We start from the raw sequence: 22,672 nt of genomic DNA on the forward strand, positions 1-22,672 counted from the left end.
TAAGTCCCATTGAACATAGTGGGACTTGCTTCCATATAGAATTAAATTGGTAAGTTGTAACCACATTTACCTCAACTCAGTAGGGCTTACATCTGGTTAGAAATGTACAGGATTATACACTCTATTCAGGCATTTTAAACTTTACATGATGAGGTGAGAGGAGAGCAAGGATGAGCATGCTACCTCCACACACACACACACACACACACACACAGAGAGAGAGAGAGAGAGAGAGAGAGAGAGACCAATATCCATTCCATCACCATCCATGACTCAGAGGGATAACCTCTGAAGCAAAGAGCTTTTCCTACCCTGTAGGTTCCGCTTACTTTCCAGGGTTCTAAATGGTGTAGGGAAACTACATGAGATATACAATTTCTGAAACATCTGCCCACAATTCATGGAGGGTTAGAAGGGCAGCAGCAGGGGGCAGAGCTTGCACATTTGTCTCCGCTTCCCCTCATGATCCTAATCACCAGGAGGATTAGAACTGCTGAAGAGGGCTAGAATTATTTAAGAAACAACTTTGCTTTGAGAAGATGACATTTCCAATTGCCTATAGCAAATCAAAATGCCACATCAGGAACCAGATGTGACAATCAATTTCCATTTCTAACACTGGGCTTTTTAGGATAATTTAGAATAAATATCTCAGCCTGTCATACCCCATCTTTGTTCCTTAGGCCTCTTTGCTTTCCATCTCAGCATGGGAAAGAATACAGATACACACGGAAATGAAGACCAATGGTAGGCACTGGGAGTGAGGAAATCAGTCCTCTTCCATCCATGGAGTTGGAAGGATTAATAGGACTGGAATTTAGGTAGGAGAAATTAAGTGATTGGCTTGCAAAGAGCCCTACAAAGGATGAGTGTTGGTTAATTAGTCTGGTCTGTGTTTTTAAAGCTTTTTTAAAAAAGATGCTTTGTTTTAATATATTTTTAAAGATATTGTGGATTTAATATATTTTAAACTTTGTTTTTAAGATGTTTTAGAGTGTTTTTAGTGTTTTTGTTTGCTGCCCTGGGCTCCTTGTGGGAGGAAGGGTGGGAAATAAATAAATTAAATAAATAATAAAATAAATAATTGCAGATAAATAATAGACAGGAAGTATTTGTGAAGATTGGAAGTAAGGATCTCTCTTTGGGAGGACAGGATCCATCTTGTCTATATTAAATTGTCCTGAGTACTTGGAAAGCACAAAAGCAGGACTACAGCTGAACATCAAAAAAGACTAAAGTAATGACAACAGAAGATTTATGTAACTTTAAAGTTGACAATGAGGACATTGAACTGGTCAACTCTGCACAGTCATTAACCAAATTGGAGACAATAGTCAAGAAATCAGAAGAAGGCTAGGAGTGGGGAGGGCAGCTATGAGAGAACTAGAAAAGGTCCTCAAATGCAAAGATGTATTACTGAACACTAAAGTCAGGATCATTCAGACCATGGTATTCCCGATCTCTATGTATGGATGTGAAAGTTGGACAGTGAAAAAAGCGGATAAGAGAAAAATCAACTCATTTGAAATGTGTTGTTGGAGGAGAGCTTTGCAGATACTATGGACCGCAAAAAAGACAAATAATTGGGTGTTAGAACAAATTAAACCAGAACTGTCACTAGAAGCTAAAATGATGAAACTGCGGTTATCATACTTTGGACACATCATGAGAAGACATAATTCACTAGAAAAGACAATAATGCTGGGAAAAACAGAAGGAAGTAGAAAATGAGGAAGGCCAAAGAAGCGATGGATTGATTCCATAAAGGAAGCCACAGACCTGAACTTACAAGATCTGAACAGGGTGGTGCATGTGTGTGCGTACGTGGCATCAACAAAGATGGCAGCAGAGGCTTCAGCCCCTTAGGGAAACCTTGGCTGCCATCTTGATTGATGGCAACCCTGTAAACACAGTGCACACAGCTGCAAAAAAAACAGCAGAGAGAAAGGTAGGTGAAGTGGGGGGGATGGGCGGGCGGCTCAGAAGCTCCTGTCCTGCGATCCACGGCTCATTCTGCTGATCGCAGAAGGGGAGCAGAGGGGCCCCTGTAGCTCCAGGGGCCCTCAGGCCAGTGCCCCACCTGCCCGCCCTCTAGAACCGGCCCTGCACTTGGAAGTCACTGATTCATAGGGTCGCCATAAGTTGTACTCGACTTGAAGGCACATAACAAAAACTTGGCATAGTACTATTCATAATTTAAAGTAAACAAAAGTATAAAACACAAATATACAAACAGAAATTAGCAACAGCACAATTTTACATTCCTTTCCTGAGACTAATCCAAACATTCATTGTGCTTTAAGAGGTAATAAAAATAAAGATAGTTTTGATTATTCTGGCAGTGAGGGAAAGTGGGTGAAAGCAATTATTTAAAACTGATTTTTTCCCATCAGTTTATAGCTCTTTGTGTATTGCTTTGCATGTCACAAAAAAGTAAATGAGGATTATGCATGCAATATGTGACATGCAGTGTGAAGCCGTAACAATGTGTTACTAATCAATCATTCTTAATCTGCGAAAATAGCAAATTAATGTTTTTATGTATGCATGTGGAATGCATGCCAGCTTTTTGGTAAGATTGTAACACAGAACTAATGAAACAATCTTCAGAAAGGGTTTTTTCCTGTTCTCTAATTTAAAAACCTCTGTGAGCTCAGTGAGCAGAGCATGTAACAAGAACTAAAGACAAGTTTATTTCATCATAAAAGCCTTTGCCAAATGCAATAATAACCTGCTTATTGAGGTTTTGTAAAAAGAGTAAGTACTGGAGAATGGTGTTGCTCAAGTGGTAAACAAGTGATTGTCTGAGTTAAGATACATAATACATCAAACTGAAAGCATATTCACTAATAGGCAAAAAAATCCTTTTGGTTTAAGAACGTACCTATAGCCAACAGATATTTCTATCAAACTTTTAAAAGCAGGGAAATTGGGCAGCTCTGTGAATGCACCAGGGGAGCAGGAGACCTGATCTCCTCTCTGAGATATCGTACTGCCCTACAAATTTGTAAAACTGCAAACACAATTTGGGTTGGTCTTTCACAGTCCAATCCACTTCCTGTGTAGCTTGGAAGAACTTGGTAACATGTGTCTCTGAACATATGGTGAGTGGTGGCAAAACCTGCAATCAGGACTATATCTCCAAAGATGGAGAATTACATTTTTTGTATATTTGTTCTTACTTTGCTTCTTTCCTGTGTTACTACTGTTTCCATAGAGAATCTAACCTAGAAAATTATTTTCCCCTCATTATTCCTCCTAGAAATCTGTGTCAAATTTATTTTTATTAATTCCAAACCCTTTTTATTGGTCAATGTCATACGATGATGAAGATAGCCTTTTCTGTTTCAAACTGGAGGTTATGCTAAATTTCTATTTTGGGTTCTTTAACAGCTGAATCTGAACTTCCAGTATGATGTAAAATCAGTCTGATTACAGTATGTTGCTTCTTAAGCAATGAATCTAGCTATTGGAAAAAACAAATCTGGCCTGCCCAAGTTGCATGTGTTCAGCTTGCTATGCTTAAATCACCCCACTTAAGAAAGGGTGGGCATGGTCAATTAAAAACATAGAGCACACCTAGAAATTTGCTAGAATATATTTCACCTCCCACTGTTTTAACTTGTGAAAAGTGAGACACTTCTCATGTCCACTGGAGAGTATTCTGCAGAATAGTCAGTGCCGTTATTCCACAATTATTTAGTGAAATTATGCAAAGTGTTGCTGTACTTCACATATTCACAGAAACAGAAGCAAAAGAAAATGATTTCCTATAGGAAACTTCACTATAATTGCTAAGTAAATCAAACATATTTAACGCGACTATCTGAAGTATATCAACTGTTTTAATATTGCTGCTTCCTCCCTGCTAAAACAAGATCAACACAGCCCATGTCTTATTCCTGTTATTTGGGCTGATTGCAGGTGTTGCCACCACTCACCATATGCTCAGAGGTACAATTACCAAATTCTTCCAAGCTACACAGGAAGTTGATTGGACTGTGAAAGACCAACCCAAATTGTGTTTGCATTTTGACAAATTTGTAGGACAGTACAATATTTCAGAGAGGAGGTCAGGTCTGCTGCTCCCCTGGTGCATTCACTATGGTGCAGTCACGGCCCTATTTCCCTGATTTTAAAAGGTAGAAATATCTGTTGGCTATAGGTACATTCTTAAACTGCAAGGGTTTTTTTTTTGCTTAAGTGAATTTCTCTGCTTTTTTATCCTGGAGGTAAGAAATGGGATCCTGTGCAAGTTTGCTGAGAATAGATTGATCATTTGCTTATTTTGGGGTTCAGTGGAAATTACTCCTCTGCAATCATGCTTAGGATAGGTGAAACTGAAAATGGGAGAGGGGGAGGGGAAGAGGAGGAAGAGGAGGAAGGGCAGGGGGACGGGGAGGGGAGGAGTAGGGTGGGGAGGAGGAAGAGCAGAAGGGAGGAGGGGGATGAGAGGAGGCGGAAGAGGACTAGGAGGATGAGGGCAGGTTTGATCATTTGCATGCTTATTGGGTTCAGTGGGTTTTACTCCCATGCAATCATGCTTTGCATAGGTGAAACTGACTGGAAGGGAGGGAGGGAGGGCTGGATTGGGCAGGGGAGGAGAAAGAAGTAAGAGGGAGGGGAGGAAGAAGGGAGGAGGAGGTAAGAGGAGAGGGGAAGGAGAGGAAAAGGGGGGGAAAGGCAGGTCTGATCATTTGCATGCTACTAGCACCTTCCAAGACTTAGACTGTAATTCTAATTCCACTTTCCTGGGAGTAAACCCACTGAATTCAGTAAGACTTACTTATGAATAGACAAGGTTAGGAATGCACTCTTAGGATGCTTTCATAAGTTGCCCTAAGAATGCGTTTCAGCCTGGAATGAGTCACTTTAATATATTGTTAATGTGCTATTAAAAAAAGAAGCAACTTTGTGAAAAATCAAATTATGTTCAACTGAGCAATGTGGATTTTTTTTAAAAAAACAACAACCATTAATTGTATCATGTACAAGAACACTGAGCCAATTCTCCCACATGTAACTTCAGAAGAAAGGTTCTCAGAAATATTAGGGCCATACTACATTTTATTTTGTTTATATGTATATCCTGCCTTTCTTCAGTGGTGAAACCCAAGGTGGCATTACCTACGATTCCCAGGAGCTCACCCTTCCAGGCACTGACCAAATCCAGACCTGCTTAGCTTCAGCAAGGTGGTAGTCTAATGTGCCTTCAGGCTATAACCTGGATGAGTTAATATGCCGAGTTACATTTTAAGTTATATGTATAGGTTTGGCATTTGTATGATTCTTATTTTGAAACTTTAAATCACAGTTGCTGATAGGGCTCACTGATCAGGACTGAGACCACAATGAGGGCGGGGGGAGAGAGAAAGGTTGTAAAAAATATTTCTCCCATGTCAAAATCTCTTCCTCTCCCCTGAAGCAGCTATTTGTCATAGGCCCAGTCTTGATCACCCTCCCCTCCCCCATGGCTGTTTTTAAGTTTTTTAAAAAAGAACACCATACCTATCTGTGTATTAAACATCATGTGTAGCTTGGCTACACATGTATTTATGTCTAAATTGATATAATGGCTTCCTCTCAAGAAGCTCTGAGAGCTGTTATCCTGTGACGGTGCTGAAGGTCTTACAAGCAAACGATAACGTGCAGGGGTTCTTTGAGACAGCATGACAGAGGGCTGTGAAGGCTAAACATTACTACTACTATATTAAGGTTCATATTTTGAAGTATAGATATGCCTTAAAGTAGGGGCAAATTGTTTCAGACAGGACACCAATTACACAGGGGCTGGTTAGAGAGTGTGTGCAATATACAACTTATTTTGTTAACACTGACAAAAACTGGGGTTAGGGCATGACCAGAGTAGAATTAGCAGCCTGGCCTATCAAGTTCCATAGGAAGTCTCATAATTAAGAAGCATGAAGCTAAGAAACACTAGTACAGCTAAATAGCAATCCTTTTGCCATTGAAAGAATGCCTATTTGCATGGAAGACAGCAGACTAGGGAATATGTTCTACCCACCTCCAGCACTTTAATTCACTGCTATTGCAGACAGCCTGAGGATCACCTGTTGCTGTGATTCACCATTACACAGACTGGTGCCAAGTTATAGATGTTTTGGAGAACTGACAGACATTTGAAAGAATGATTACTGCTCATGGTCTGTAAACTCACCCCAGTTTCACCTCTGATTAAACAGTTGCAGGTTTTTGTACTGTTTCAAAAGTCTACATAACATGTTTGACCAGAAGTGAGAGTGAGGAAAAAGAAATGCATGTGTACACTTCATGGGAAGTGACGCCTCTCTTAAATCACTTTGACCTCTCTTTAAAATGATTGAACTTGGAAGCTTATTATTCTGTGACTTGTTGGGTTTGCATTACTTGCTTATTTCTGTACCATTATTGATACTGACATCATCACCTTCTCTGTTGAACTGTTTGTTGTCTTAGTTTAACATACTTTCTTTGAGAGAGACTTGTAGATATGAATGTTGACCTCACAGAAACTGTTGTTACTGTGGCAACCAGCTACACAAGATACAGTCTAGTAGGGGGTTAGCCGAGACAAGGGAAAACCATGCAGGTTGTGACATCTAGCTGCTAATAAACTGTGCTTGTTTTCCTCACAAGAGGGGGAAACCATCATTTACAAAACAGGCACACCCACCCCAACATATACCTGCAGCCTGTTAAGAGTTGTAAAATCAGAGAATGAAAACAAAAGGCAAGCACTTGTCCTCATATTTTTCATTCTGGTGGTTAAATGAAGCTGAGCTGTAAAGGCAAGTAAGGTGAACATAAAGTATAACTATATTTACAAAGAAATGGGCTATCTGGGGATCTCAGCTGATGAAAGGAAGAAGAGAAATAAACAAGGAACAGACTTCAAATATATGTACAACTCAAAGTTGCCAGATCTTGATATTTTATCACAACTCACAACTTGTAGAACTTCTGTTATATCCTAAATTTGTTTCACTGACAATAAAGCTGTAGTTATGTCAGCTTTCCTTTAAAAATACACATTTTGAGCCCTTTTGATTACTCAGAAAAAGTAACTGTCATATATCCTAAAGACTTGAGAATAAATACTGAATAGAAATCCAAATATGTTTGCTTAGTTCATGACTTTAACTCAGTCTTATAGTTAGAGCATGGACTTACTGGACATGTTTGGACAAGCTTTCAAATAAGGATTACTTTTAAGGGGTGCTTGGCAGGGTGCTCATTATCTCTGATAGGGTTTTTTCATAGTTATAGAACCCTTCACAACTAGAGCTGGGGAAAATATGACTACATGTATTGGTTGCCTTTCTGCAAATAGTATTATTTATTATTATTTATTAGATTTATATCCCACCCTTCCTCCCAGTAGGAGCCCAGGGTGGCAAATAATAAGGTGTTTCATGATAAGAACAGCCAAAGTGACGAATAAGGGTCAATGCCAAACATAAGGATTGACATCAAATGGGGGAGAAATTTGATTCAATTCTCATTTAAAGCTGAATTTATCAAATTCATACTTTTGAAACAATGTGGGAACCAAAACATACGCATCCTTTGAAATTTGCACTTATCCGAATGTTGCAATGCAGTTTTCCAACCAAACAATGTTTACAAACATACATATATTTTCGGAAAGTGTGTATAAAAATGAATATATAACATAAAATGCATTATATTAGGATAAATTGGTTGCCAAAATATGTACAAAAGTCAAAACTGCAGACAAAATGTTTATTAGGAGAAAATCACACTAAAATACGAAGAATTTTCATGAGTATTTTTTTTAAAAAACCTGCACATTTCTGGAGAAACCAGAACAACTGAATTTAACATTGGGAAAATGAGAAACTGAGATAACCGAAACGGAGAGATTCTTCCATCCCTAGGATTGACATTTCATTTGGGTAGCAATACTCAGGTAGAGTGTGCTGTACTCCTGCCACTCAGTGGTTCAGACATGAATAGCAAAGAAGCTTTACTAATTTTCTTGGCACTTTCATTTTTTATATATGGAGAAGAAATTGAAAGAATTCTTCTTAGATGTTTTTGAAAGGCTTTCTACCCCCGACAAACAGGCAATTTATCTGCTGTGCTCTGCTTTGTAATTTCAGTGATGGTTGTATCCAATGCAGCTGTTATGTGAATGGAACAGACTTCCGCTCGTGCAATGGGACTTCCCCTTTATCTCCTCCTCCCTGCAGACCCCTGTGCACCCTCAAAAATCTGCTCCAGAGGGTTAGGGTGTATGAGGGACTGCAGGGAGGAGGAGATAAAGGGGAATATTTTGACCACCGTGGGGGGAATACACTATCTGCCTTTTCTGCCTCAGGCCCCCTCAAAGTCTTGGGCTCTTAAAAACACTGTGATGTAAATTATGTAAATTTAGTCCAAAGTTGCCAGGGAATTAAGAATTCGGATATGTTTGTCCCTAACAGTTATTCAAAGGTTGCAAGGCCATTGGGAACATTAGGGTTAATGGAGATGGAGAGGGCAATCAAGTCTAAGGCAAGGCAAATGACTCACTGACTATGGTGATATCACATCAGAACTGCCAATGGCATTAACACATAGAGTAATCTGTGTTATGATGGTTTGATCTTCAAATTAAAATTTAAATAAATCCTTATATGGCAAACTATCCCAAAGGGCATTTACAGCAGGATAGCATAATGGATGATTTTGGATTTGTAAGAATAAAAATTATAATTAACATTTGTAATGCATTTTTGTTTGAAACCGGATTGAAATATCCTCTAGCTGTTTTGTACAAATCTATTCTGAAAATGTTGTGTCTCTGTTTTATCTGATCCCAGAAATATTGATTGGACAGACACGTGGATAAACAAGCCAAATAATTATGCCTCAGTTTAAATAAATACATTAAAAAAACATTAAATGAAATTTAGGGGCAAAATGTTCCCCAGTTTACCAAAAAGCTCAGCCTAGACCTGCCCTTGGGGTTTGGGAGAAGGGGCACTAATTGCATGGCTCGCCTAGGGCACCAGTTGCTGGCAGCTTGTCTAGGGCCACCCCTGAGTAAAGGGTTTATTATACAATCAAGATTCAAAGGCAGTTCTGGCCCAAAGCATTTTGCTGCTTAAAATGAGTCCAAATGGTGCCCCCCTCCCGAGCCAATACAAATGTTTCTGCACCATTTAGACACCAATTCTTGACTTCATCTATTTCCTCTCCCCCTACGGGTACTGCCTTAAGCAGGTGTCCCAGGACTCTAATCCTGCAATAATTCCTGTCCACACAAAGTGTGTCAATATATTTCAGGAATTTATTATTGTTGCACCATCAGTGATCATTGCATAGATAAAAACAGATAGATGTTTGCCTTCAATGCATAGAATCACACAATCATAGAATAGTAGAGTTGGAAGGGGCCTATAAGGCCATCACATCCAACCCCCTGCTCAATGAAGGAATCCAAAGCAAAGCATTCCCAACAGATGGCTGTCCAGCTGCCTCTTGAAGGCCTCCAGTGTTGGAGAGCCCACTACCTCTCTAGGTAATTGGTTTCATTGTGTGGCTCTAACAGTCAGGAAGTTTTTCCTGATGTTCACTTGAAATCTGGCTTCCTGCAACTTGAGCCCATTATTCCATGTCCTGCACTCTGGAATGATCCTGGCCCTCCTCTGTGTGACAACCTTTCATGTACTTGAGGAGTGCTATCATATCTCCCCTCAGTCTTCTCTCCTCCAGGCTAAACATGCCCAGTTCTTTCAGTCTCTCCTCATAGGGCTTTGTTTCCAGTCCCTTGATCATCCTTGTTGCCTTCCTCTGAATCTGTTCCAGGTTGTCTGCATCCTTCTTGAAGTGCAGAAACCAGAACTGGAAGCAGTACTCGAGGCCTAACCAGTGCTGAATAGAGGGGAACTAATACTTCACACAATTTGGAAGCTATACTTCTGTTAATGCAGCTTAATATAGCATTTGCCTTTTTTGCAGCCACATCATACTGTTGACTCATATTCAGCTTGTGATCAACAACAATTCCAAGATCTTTCTCACATGTCGTATTGCTAAGCCAAGCATCCCCCATCTTATAACTGTGCATTTGGTTTCTTTTTCCTAAGCGTAGAACTTTGCATTTATCCCTGTTGAATTTCATTCTGTTGTTTTCATCCCAATGCTCCAGCCTATCAAGGTCCCTTTGAATTTTGTTTCTGTCTTCCACGGTATGCCCCCCAATTTTGTATCATCTGCAAATTTGATAAGCATGCTCTGTACCTCTTCATTCAAGTTGTTCATAAAAATGTTGAAGAGCACTGGGCCCAGGACCAAACCCTGTGGTATCCCACTTGTTACCTCTGCCCAGTTTGAGAAGGAACCATTGATAAGCACTCTTTGAGTATGATTCTGGAGCCAACTGTGGATCCACCTGATAGTTGTTCCATCCAGCCCACATTTAGCTAGCTTGCTAATCAGAATATCATGGGGAACTTTGTCAAAACCTTTGCTGAAGTTGAGATATATTATGTCCACAGCATTCCCACAGTCTACAAGGGAAGTTACATGATCAAAAAACAAGATAAGATTAGTTTGGTGGGATTTGTTCTTCATAAATCCATGTTGGCTCCTAGTAATCACTGCATTGTCTTCAAGGTGCTTACAGATTGACTGCTTTATAATCTGCTCCAGAGTTTTTCCAGGAATGTTAGGCTCAGTGGTCTGTAGTTCCCCGGTTCCTCCTTTTTGCCCTTTTTGAAGATAGGGAAAACATTAGCTCTTCCCCAGTCATCCAGCACTTCACCCGTCCTCCATGATTTCACAAAGATAATAGACAACAGTTTTGAGAGTTCTTCAGCCAGTTCCTTCGATACTCTAGGATACAGTTTATTGGGCCCTGCTGATTTGAACTTGTTCAAAGTAATTAGGTATTCCTTGACAATGGTGAACAGTGATGTTGCTGATGGATATGAAGAATGTTTAACCAGAGAAGAGATTCAAAGGAAGGATTAATACTTCAGTCCTGGATATGTTTATGTTATGATGAGAAGATATGGAAGTGGATTTATCAGACAGACTGATATACAGGACTGAACCAAGTGACAGAGTCAGAGAGGTATAATCACAGAATCATAGAATTGTAGAGTTAGAAGGGGCCTATAAGGCCACTGAGTCCAACCCCCTGCTCAATGTAGGAATCCAAACTAAAGCATACCAGACAGGTGGCTGTCCATCTGCCTTTTGAATGCCTCCAGTGTTGGAGAGCCCACCACCTCCCTAGGTAATTGGTTCCATTGTCATACCGCTCTAACATTTAGGAGCTTTTCCTGATGTTCAGCTGAAATCTGGCTTCCTGTAACTTGAGCCTATTATTTCATGTCCTGCACTTTGGGTCGATTGAGAAGAGATCCTGGCCCTCCTCAGCATGACAACCTTTCAAGTACTTGAACAGTGCTATCATATCATATATCAATATACAAGTGGTAGTAAAATCCAATAAATTTATTGTGATCACTTGAGGCAGTGTAAAAAGGGTATAGTGAAGATCAAAAGCAAAATCCTGAGGGAGCCCAAAAGAGTGGGACAATGCAGAGTAGGAGCTTTCCCCAGTGGCATTAGTAAATAAGCAATCTGACAGGAAGAGAAGAGAGCTATGAAAACCTAAGGGAAAAGCCATAGATCAGTGGTGCAGCACATGTTTTGCTGGCATCTAGAAAATACCCTTTCATCTGAGACTCAGGATAACCGCTATATACAATACTGAGATACAGGCCCAGTGCCAATGGGCAGCCAGATTGGCAACTAACCGAAGACCCCTGGCACTGAGAGGGACCACTGCTGCTAGAGCTGGGCAGGTGTAGCTTCCACTCCACAATCTGCACTAGCATAAAGTTGCAGAGTGTGCACCCTGCAACCCGATGCTGATGTGGCAGCGACCCTCAGAGCTGCCAGTGTGGGCTGTCTGCACAACTTTCTGTGGTGGTGTGGTGTGGTGCAATATCAGCATGCTGTGCACTGATGCTTGCCATAGCCCAAGATGGCAGCAGGGGTATGGAAGTAGTCAAGCTGAAGGTCAGATATATAAAAGGAAACAGAAAGATCAGGCAAGACAAGGACAAAATATAGACTTTTGAATCTGAACAGTAAGAAGATCACATGCCGTGTCAGTCAGACAGTTTTAGTGAAGGGCAGTGGGTAGAAACTGATTTGAGATCAGTTTGGAAAAAGAAAGTCAGGATAACAAGAGTGAGATAAAGGGAAAAAGCAAGATTGGCCGGTTGTTACAGGATAAGGAAGTGTCAAGGGAAAGTTTTTTTAAAAAAAGAAAGGAAGCATATCCCACCATCTCTCTCAAATTATTTTGGGATCAAATCATTCTCAGCTCTTTTTCTTTGAAATCCATCAACTTATCCACCCACCAGAAAACTCCCGTGCCCTGCTTGATCATCTATCTTTCATCTCTTTTGGTTTCTGATTTACCAGTTAAACATGTAAGCAAATCAGTGTTACCCTAGAAAGCTGCTTCTCAACAATCCCATAGCAGTGCTGGAGGAAATGGCTAGCAACGAGAGACTGCCAAGAATGCTCTACTAGAGGCAGGAGTAGAATCCTTTTGTATTCTCTCTAAGCACAAGTTTCTTATAGCTTGTAAGGATGCTGTTTTATGAGAATTCTTTCCACTTCCAGCTAGGTCCATAATGTGTTTCTATTACAATAAAATAGCACACAGGGGCAATACAAATCTTATAAGCAGGTTTTAAAGTTGAAATGCCTCGCAATATATCCAGTGAGTATTCAATTCATTTACAGTAAGTCAAACTGGAAGATGTAAAGAGAAATATCTGACACTTTAATGCTTCCTTCTTGAGATGTACAGGAGTACGCAATCACCCATTTCATAAACAACATCTGGTGCAGCAATTTGGGATATTGCATTTGCTGTTGTTAAAAGGCACAGGCAGAGGGAAAAAACCCCACTCCATCATAAATCTACAGGCTACACAATTCTGTTATGGATATTCCCCACTTCTCACTCAGAGATCTGTCAGCAGCTCATTTAGTTCTAAATCCTTCTCTTGAATGAGGACACACATGGCTTCCATTGGTTTCCATGGAAACAGGTTATGAAAATCAATTGGTTTCCAAACATGACTTGGTCCCTTTATCAATATGAATAACTAATTATGAAAAACTGTGAGCTCATCTACTGGCATTTTTTTTAGAACAGCCTTTCCCAGACTGGTTGCCTCCAGATGTTGTGGGCTACAATTTCTACCATGGAGGATAAAGCTATCAATATCTATAAACCACAGTGTGTATGTTTTACCTCCATTATCAAAGGCAGTATGCTACTGGATGCCAGTAGCTGGGAATTACAAGTGAGGCTGCTTTTGGGCTTCCCATAGGCATCTGGTTGGCCACTAAGAGAACAGAATGCTGGACTAGATGGGCCTTTGGTTTGATCCAGCAGTTTCTTCTTATGTTCTTAGCCCTGACCATTGACCATCCTGGCTGAAGCTGATTGTAGTCCAACATCTGAAGAGGACCAGGTGGAAAATTTGTCATACATGGTGCAGCCTCAGTTACCTGGATCTGTCATTTTTTCTTGAAAGGCCCACTGATTGGACTCTGCCACTTGAGACTCCAGGCCTTATTTATGTTGTATTCTATTACTGTATTTTGTTGTATTTTTGTTTTGTATATGATTCACTTTTGTTTTCATGTTACTTTTCTACGTTTAGAGATTTGTTGCTCAATGATGTTACTTAAAATGTGGATTGTTGTTATTGTTGTTGTTATTATTAGCTGCTGTTTTGAGTGTGGAATTTATAACGATTTTTGTTGAAATGTAAACCACTTTGACTGCCTTGAATTGTTGGGGAGCATCAAGCTATTGCCTTCAAGCTCTGCTTATGGAATCCCAAAAGATATCTGGTTGGCCACTGTGTGATGCTGGGGTAGCTCCCTTTGGTCTCATCCAGCATGCCTATTCTTATAGAATCATAGAACAGTAGAGTTGGAAGGGGCCTATAAGGCCATTGAGTCCAACCTCCTGCTCAGTGCAGGAATCCAACTGCTCGGGGGTCTCCTGAAGTCCATCTGTATTCAAATGGACACATAGAGAAGCCTATTAATTCCGATGAAGGCCACAGATCCATATGCACAAAAGAATGCAGTTGCAGATCTGTTAGAATAAATGAACGGGGGTGCCATTGTAGGCCTGGAACAAATTATTGGATTGGTGCAAGCATGTTTTATGAAGAGTGGAAAAAGTGACAGCAGGAGCCATGCTGGAATCCAGGTGTCATAACTCGTGTTCTCAACATCTTTAATACTGTGGAGACAGACGAGGACAAACAGACCACGCATAGATTATTTTTCTACTGGCCACCCTGTTCAGGCTCAGCAAAGCAGCTGTCATTGGCCTGGAACATCCTCTAAGCATATAGACTGTATATTATAGAGCCTCTCTGATATAACCAATGGGTCAATGAGAAAGAAGGAGTCACAGGCAGCATGGATGGACTGGTGAAATTGTGGGAAAGAAGCCGACGAAGAAGTATACAGCAGCAGCCACATCCTTACCTATAAGGCTCCTGGTTACCACTTAGTTCTGGGCAGTGGGTAGTGCTACTTTCTAATGGATTAGCTTGTTCACATACCAGAACCTTGACTGCCACATGTCTGATCAGCTCAACAAATGAGGCGACTTTTGTATAAAGAACACTATGTTCAAGGTGATGGTAAATATCCTGCTCTTTATATTCACCAGCAAATTGGTTTTTGTTCAGTCTATTAAGATACTCCACTTTTAAAGTCATAAACTTGTTTTTTCCTGTTTTAATTTTTCCGTAATTGGTGTATTTCTGGAAAAGCTTTTGTGATGGTGAAAAATAAAAAAGCTCATCTGACCTTTTTTTTTAGTTAAACGGACAATCTGTGCATATAGCCTTCCAAACATATCACTGTCTCACACTCAGAAACTAGTTTGCTTTAAAGAAGTGTCACAGAATAGTATTTAACTGCAAAAAGGAAAGTCTTGACTGCAATGCCACAATTTGTTGTGGAACAAATCAAATGCCCTTGAGCAGATTTGAAATGTTTGAATGGTATAGTCTTAATAGTCTTGCAAGGTTCATAAATGAAATGATAAAAGATCTCATTTCATTTATTCTCTGTCTTGCCATTTGTGGGATACGCCAAGTATAGTTACAGTAAAGGGGGAAGGGGGCTGAGGGCAATGCTTAATTTCTAACATTAGAGATGATGGTCAAGGTCCTGCCTGGACCCACCAATTGGGTCCCAGATATGAGTGAACTGGTTGTGGTCATGTTATGTCATGTCTTACATGTACATCTCTCCTGTATCATAAGGAACTGACAGTGTGTTTAGTTTCAAAATTGGCAAGCAAGACTCAGATAGCTGATGGGACTGCAATCATCAAATTATGTGTAGACAGCATTCTCCATGCTTACAATAGAATTATTCCAAAAATAGTTGATGTGAAGTACAATGCAATTTGTACAAATTAAAAGTGCACAAGTGCCCCATTATCCTTAATTAATTCTTAGAATTTGAACCTTAGCTATTGTGAACCTACATTCTTATTACTGGACTGCACAAATTCATGCTAGCTAATATCCTTTATGATTACTTTTACATATTTTATATTGCCGTTAACTGAACATCCACTTTAATTATAAAAATTGCTATCTATAACTAAGGAAGAGAGAGAATATCTGCTAAATTGGACATTGTACCGGATTCCATCTGAACTCGACAGTCCGCTAGCTTCTTGGACCAGCACTGATTTCTCGTGGTGGACCGCGGCTAATATCAGCATGGATTTTGCAGCCACAGCTGCACTCAGCACAGTTTTTTTTTTTTAAAAAAAATTCTCCTATTTTACGTAATTATCTTAGTAATTTCCTCAAAGTTGCTGCATTCGTAACACTGTAGATGTGATAACAATCACCATTTGTCCATTATATATTGTGAAAAAAATTGCATTATTATCGCCATATAATGCAAAAAATATTGGCTGGCTGCCCTGCCCTAGGCTATATATGTCATCGATGTTAATTGTCAAATAATCATGCAATTTTGTGTTTTTCAAACAAGACAGCTCACAGCATTCTGAATCTCCATCCTATTGCGTGGGAAACATTATTATGAGAGAGAGAAACTGACCTCTGCAGCCTGGCCTGGCCTGCTTTCATTGTGCTGTCCTCAACTCATCAGGGGTGCTCTCTCTCTCTCTCGTTCTCTCTCTCTGTGCTAAATATGTGTGTGTGTGTGAATAAAAATACAAGGTGGTACTAGTGGTGGGGGTGATGATGCTATACTGCTGACAAACTTTATTATTATTGTTCTTGTTGTTATTATTATTATTATTATTAGTATTTAGATTTATATCCCTTCCTTTCTCCCAGTAGGAGCCCAGGGATCCTATTCACTCTTCAAGAACAGTGAATATTCAAGAATAACTAAAGGGAGGGGAATCATTAACCAGCACATCAGTTAGCCCGAGGCAAGAGACAGACTTAAAGAGGATTATCTGCCTCACTGATATGTAAATGGGGGGGGGAGAAACCACGTGGAACACTGTGATAATTTACATAAGCATTTACATTAAAAATTTATATTTTTTTACCACCAAAAAACCCCCCATGGATCAAATCACTAAGAAATCCATAGCAGATCAAATCGGCAAGTGCTAAAGCAAGTGGGAACAAAAAATGGCGGATTACGATTGAACGACGGACCATCAGAATATAAGCAGATCAGAACTAGGCAGCGAACCCCATCCCTATCTATAACAAATGATTTACTAATCTAAGCAATTCAGTTATAGTGATATAAACAGATTTAAGTTTTTTTTATCTGAGTGCAACTCCAGAGAAATGTTTAATTTTCAAATCATTAAATGATAAAGTCCTTTGTTGCACTTGTGTGCAATCACCACATTTTCACATATACTAATTATTATGTGATTTACATATAACATGTAGTTTTCTTACCATAAATGTATGAAATGCCAACAAGTTCAAAGATGGCTATTATAACAAGAGAGTAAGATGCTGCATAGGTGTCCACAAGCTGCAACATGTACATTCCACCCTAAAATTAAACAAGCAATTACTAATAGAAATGCCAAAAGATACTAGGAAATAATGTACAGGAACCCAGCTAACCATTTCAGATAGGTGCAGGTTACTAGTTATTGTCATCGTGTAACCCACCCACTCTGGAAACCCTCTCTGAGTTCCATGAACTATAAATATGGAATTCCACAAAATTTCAATTCCATACTGGAATTTGAGCCCATATGCAAAACCATGTTATGCATTCTGTCTCACACATTGGCAGTTGATGTGTGGCCAGATTCCTCCTTGCCACTTGATGATACAGATGGCTAAACTACTCCGCGTTTGGTCAGCTATATGAGCTCCATGGCAGATATTGTAGTGTGAATATGTGGTTGTTGCATAACCATATTTTGCATATTGGAATGCATTGCATCATGGAACAGATCTGTTCGCAATGAAGCAAAAATTAAAAAAATTAAGCGGATTGCGATGTTAAAGGTAATATTCAAGGTGATATTCTACAGGAGACAGTTATGGTTAAGATGTTGCAAGAAAGTACACATTACCGTAATGCCAAATCATCTTTTGTAATCTTGTCAAATCCCATAGCACCACTGTTCACACACTTGGACCTACACATTTTATTTTAAAATCTAATAATCTCAAAGAGCTGTAACTACCAGTTATAGGATTATAGCCCCTTTTCCAAAAGGAGAACAGACTGTATACAATAAATACATACTGCAACAATGTTTTACCTGAGTGATCATAGGAAAGCCCATGATGAAAAAGGAAATACAGCATCCAAGAGTAAACAGAGGCTTGTGAGTACGTAAGTACTTTGGGAACTCATCTGAAACTGATGTCACTATCGTCTCAATAGTGGCAAACTAAGGAATATATTTAAAAAAGACAAGTAAAATCATATGCAGACAAACACATCTTGTTTCAAAAAAGCTTATTTAATCTTGTTGCTAAAACCATTCCCAGAAAACAGAAGTATGTAGACTCTTTGAAGATTATCTAGTTGACTCTTTTACTCTACGGAATATTGATCTCCACACCAAGCTATTCCTGACTGCAGATTTAACCCTTTACAGATTAACTGACAACATTCAGGTTACAATGTGCAAACAACAGATGTGAATAAAATATGCCCCATGCCAAGCCTGCACAATATAAGCAATCTTTAAAACACGCACACTGAACAGCCACCTACTCGGGCATCTCAGAGTGGAGGGTTGGTGAGTTCAAATGATCTATTAGAGCAATTTTATGCGTACGTTTGTGGGGTGGTGATACTTTTTGTGATGGAACACCAAACAGAAATGTAAAACAGGGAAGCAACACTTGTTCCACTTAGAGTCTCCAAAAGTATGTTTCTGGTCCTCTAGCACAATATGCCTCCATGCCAAAAAATGGCAATATTTGATGGTTAAATTGATCTAAACATTAGAGAAATAGACAAAGTTCCAACTGAGACACCAGAGATCTTGATGTCTGCTGAGAAATGTGTCTGCTTCCAGGACCTACCCTGCCTTGTCAAATACACACCAGGCAACTTTATTTCCAAACATTAGCTCTTCATCCAGCTCTGTCTCCTATCCACAACTATACAAAACTGGCTCTCCTTGACCCCTGGTGGCTCTGTATGCTTGGAGACTCCAGCCTTCTGCTAGGACAATATTTCACTTCATGCCAGTATGCTTTCCTGCTTCACCTGACAGTTTGGGCCAACTTTTCATTCCTCTCCAAAGCTTCTGCCCTTCCTTGGACTAAAAACCTCAGCTGTGATTCTGGCCCAAGTTTCATCACAGCATGTGGATCGCTCTCTCTATAGGTCTGCCTGATTACCATTAGTTGTTTTTCCTCTCATTCCAGATACAACTTAAATTCGATAATTAACTTCTGTATGGATCCTGCTGCAACTTATATGTGCAATGAAGCCAATTCTGGTACTTTAACCTCAAAATAAACTTTGGCTGTAATCCTACACACTCCTGGCTGTAAGTCCCACTGAAGTCAATGGGATATACTTCTGAGTGGACATGCATAGGATTGCACCGCCTGTACGCTTGTTTTGCCTGAAAACCTTGGATATGTGCCAGGCTCCTGCCTATAACCAGTTTCCTGCAAAATTTAATCCAAGATATACAGACAATAGCAAAGTGAAAAAGGCAAGTTTACCATGGTGTCCAAGCCAAGTGTTAGAAGCATCAAGAAGAAAATTATAGCCCAGAATGGTGAAAGAGGAAGCCTAGTTAAAGCTTCAGGATATACTACAAAAGCAATCCCAGGACCTAGAAGTGAGAACACAAGAGACAGATATTGGTCTGTTGATCAATAATAATACAAATTATTATGAAAGACTTGAACAAGGTATAATTGGCAAAAAAAGGGAGGATTGGTATTGTCCATGCCATAATAGAATTTATAACAGTTGTTTCTTCATTTATATATTTAAAGATATTTGTGTGCCATCTTGGAAAGTAAAAACCTTCTCAAGGAGGCTTACAAAACAATAATATATATTAAAATAACATTCCAAATCAAAATAAAAATGTGAGCTTTAGCACCAGCTTCTGCCTTATTTATAGTAATATAGAATAAAATTCTTTCCATCTTAATTTAAGAAAACCCCAAATTTAGATCCTAATTCTTTGTTTCCTATTGATCAGAGCACTCTCGCATATAACAGTTCCCATGGGCTTCATGGGTGACCAAGAATTCCATGCATGTGAATGAGCAGGTTGTGTGAAGAAGGAAAGGATCTCTCACTTCCTCCTCTCTCAGTCCTCTTGCTCTCAAAGTAGGCAGCTAAATGAGAAGGACCAGCAAAGTGTAGTTGAGCGAGCCAGGATATATTGAAAGGCAATATCACCCAAGTCTTTGTTTTATTGAAGCAAATGCATTATCGTGTCCCAACTGAAGGAGGAAAGAAGATGATAGGACAATACAAGCAGCTTTTGGGGCAACAAGTTTTGTCCAGAAACTAGAATAGGTGTCCCCAGGGAAGTGTACTAGCAGCCCTGTTCCCATTTTAAGGATAAAGATCTTAAGCCAAAGCTTTAAGGCTGCCAGTCAGTAGTGTCATGGCAAATACAGAACTGCAGGGTCTCTTCATGATAGTCACAGCCACAAACACCTTTTTTTCTGCTGGGTTGAGAATGAGATCCTGGTTAATGCCTACTCCCACAACAACAGAGGTTCCAATCAGCATGAAAGGGGGTTGTTAGCTAATGAAAAGAGTCTTTTCAGTGGCTGAATCACCTCCTTTCACTTTGAATGGCTCCAAACAGCAGGAAAGGACAAGGAAGCATGTTTGAAGGCTCTGCTTAGTGACACACTCCCCTTTCATGCTGATTTGCTTGTAGGATGCTGGAAACATGGGGACCCTGCTCCCAAAAAAGTAAGGGGTCTAAGACCCCCGAGATCCTGGACAACTACACCCCTGCTGCCAGCCAACCTCTTCTCTCAAGTGGGCACTTGAAGGACAGAGGGAGTGTAACTCTGTTGGTTCTCCTTGATCTCTCAGCGGCTTTTGATACCATCGACCATGGTATCATAAGAACATAAGAACATAAGAAGAGCCTGCTGGATCAGGCCAGTGGCCCATCTAGTCCAGCATCCTGTTCTCACAGTGGCCAACCAGGTGCCTGGGGGAAGCCCGCAAGCAGGACCCGAGTGCAAGAACACTCTCCCCTCCTGAGGCTTCCGGCAACTGGTTTTCAGAAGCATGCTGCCTCTGACTAGGGTGGCACAGCACAGCCATCACGGCTAGTAGCCATTGATAGCCCTGTCCTCCATGAATTGGTCTAATCTTCTTTTAAAGCCGTCCAAGCTGGTGGCCATTACTGCATCTTGTGGGAGCAAATTCCATAGTTTAACTATGCGCTGAGTAAAGAAGTACTTCCTTTTGTCTGTCCTGAATCTTCCAACATTCAGCTTCTTTGAATGTCCACGAGTTCTAGTATTATGAGAGAGGGAGAAGAACTTTTCTCTATCCACTTTCTCAATGCCGTGCATAATTTTATACACTTCTATCATGTCTCCTCTGACCCGCCTTTTCTCTAAACTAAAAAGCCCCAAATGCTGCAACCTTTCCTCGGAAGGGAGTCGCTCCATCCCCTTGATCATTCTGGTTGCCCTCTTCTGAACCTTTTCCACCTCTATCATATCCTTTTTGAGATGAGGCGACCAGAACTGTACACAGTATTCCAAATGCGGCCGCACCATAGATTTATACAACGGCATGATGATATCGGCTGTTTTATTTTCAATACCTTTCCTAATTATTGCTAGCATGGAATTTGCCTTTTTCACAGCTGCTGCACACTGGGTCGACATTTTCATCGTGCTGTCCACTACAACCCCGAGGTCTCTCTCCTGGTTGGTCACCGCCAGTTCAGACCCCATGAGCGTATATGTGAAATTAAGATTTTTTGCTCCAATATGCATAATTTTACACTTGTTGATATTGAATTGCATTTGCCATTTTTCCGCCCATTCACTCAGTTTGGAGAGGTCTTTTTGGAGCTCTTCGCAATCCCTTTTTGTTTTAACAACCCTGAACAATTTAGTGTTGTCAGCAAACTTGGCCACTTCACTGCTCACTCCTAATTCTAGGTCATTAATGAACAAGTTGAAAAGTACAGGTCCCAATACCGATCCTTGAGGGACTCCACTTTCTACAGCCCTCCATTGGGAGAACTGTCCGTTTATTCCTACTCTCTGCTTTCTGCTTCTTAACCAATTCCTTATCCACAAGAGGACCTCTCCTCTTATTCCATGACTGCTAAGCTTCCTCAGAAGCCTTTGGTGAGGTACCTTGTCAAACGCTTTTTGAAAGACTAAGTACACTATGTCCACTGGATCACCTCTATCTATATGCTTGTTGACACTCTCAAAGAATTCTAATAGGTTACTGAGACAGGACTTTCCCTTGCAGAAGCCATGCTGGCTCTGCTTCAGCAAGGCTTGTTCTTCTATGTGCTTAGTTAATCTAGCTTTAATCATACTTTCTACCAGTTTTCCAGGGACAGAAGTTAAGCTAACTGGCCTGTAATTTCCAGGATCCCCTCTGGATCCCTTTTTGAAGATTGGCATTACATTTGCCACTTTCCAGTCCTCAGGCACGGAGGAGGACCCGAGGGACAAGTTACATATTTTAGTTAGCAGATCAGCAATTTCACATTTGAGTTCTTTGAGAACTCTCGGGTGGATGCCATCCGGGCCCGGTGATTTGTCAGTTTTTATATTGTCCATTAAGCCTAGAACTTCCTCTCTCGTTACCACTATTTGTCTCAGTTCCTCAGAATCCCTTCCTGCAAATGTTAGTTCAGGTTCAGGGATCTGCCCTATATCTTCCACTGTGAAGACAGATGCAAAGAATTCATTTAGCTTCTCTGCAATCTCCTTATCGTTCTTTAGGACACCTTTGACTCCCTTATCATCCAAGGGTCCAACTGCCTCCCTAGATGGTCTCCTGCTTTGAATGTATTTATAGAATTTTTTGTTGTTGGTTTTTATGTTCTTAGCAATGTGCTCCTCAAATTCTTTTTTAGCATCCCTTATTGTCTTCTTGCATTTCTTTTGCCAGAGTTTGTGTTCTTTTT

At 40.2% G+C, this 22,672-nt stretch overlaps 1 protein-coding gene across 3 annotated transcripts in view; it reads right to left on the reverse strand.

Annotated features, from left to right (window-relative positions):
- The window catches only part of SLC6A5 (solute carrier family 6 member 5), a 122,455-nt gene that overhangs the window by 31,978 nt on the left and 67,805 nt on the right, over window positions 1–22,672 (reverse strand). For all 3 annotated transcript variants that reach the window (XM_061613139.1, XM_061613140.1, XM_061613141.1), the window contains 3 exons: window positions 19,245–19,357; window positions 17,816–17,947; window positions 16,989–17,088 (listed from right to left, as the gene is read on the reverse strand). In XM_061613139.1, coding sequence (XP_061469123.1) covers window positions 16,989–17,088; window positions 17,816–17,947; window positions 19,245–19,357 — 345 coding nt within the window. The remainder of the gene's footprint in view (window positions 1–16,988; window positions 17,089–17,815; window positions 17,948–19,244; window positions 19,358–22,672) is intronic.

This window comes from Rhineura floridana, chromosome 2 (assembly GCF_030035675.1).
Source record: "Rhineura floridana isolate rRhiFlo1 chromosome 2, rRhiFlo1.hap2, whole genome shotgun sequence".
In the NCBI taxonomy this organism is placed as follows: domain Eukaryota; kingdom Metazoa; phylum Chordata; class Lepidosauria; order Squamata; family Rhineuridae; genus Rhineura; species Rhineura floridana.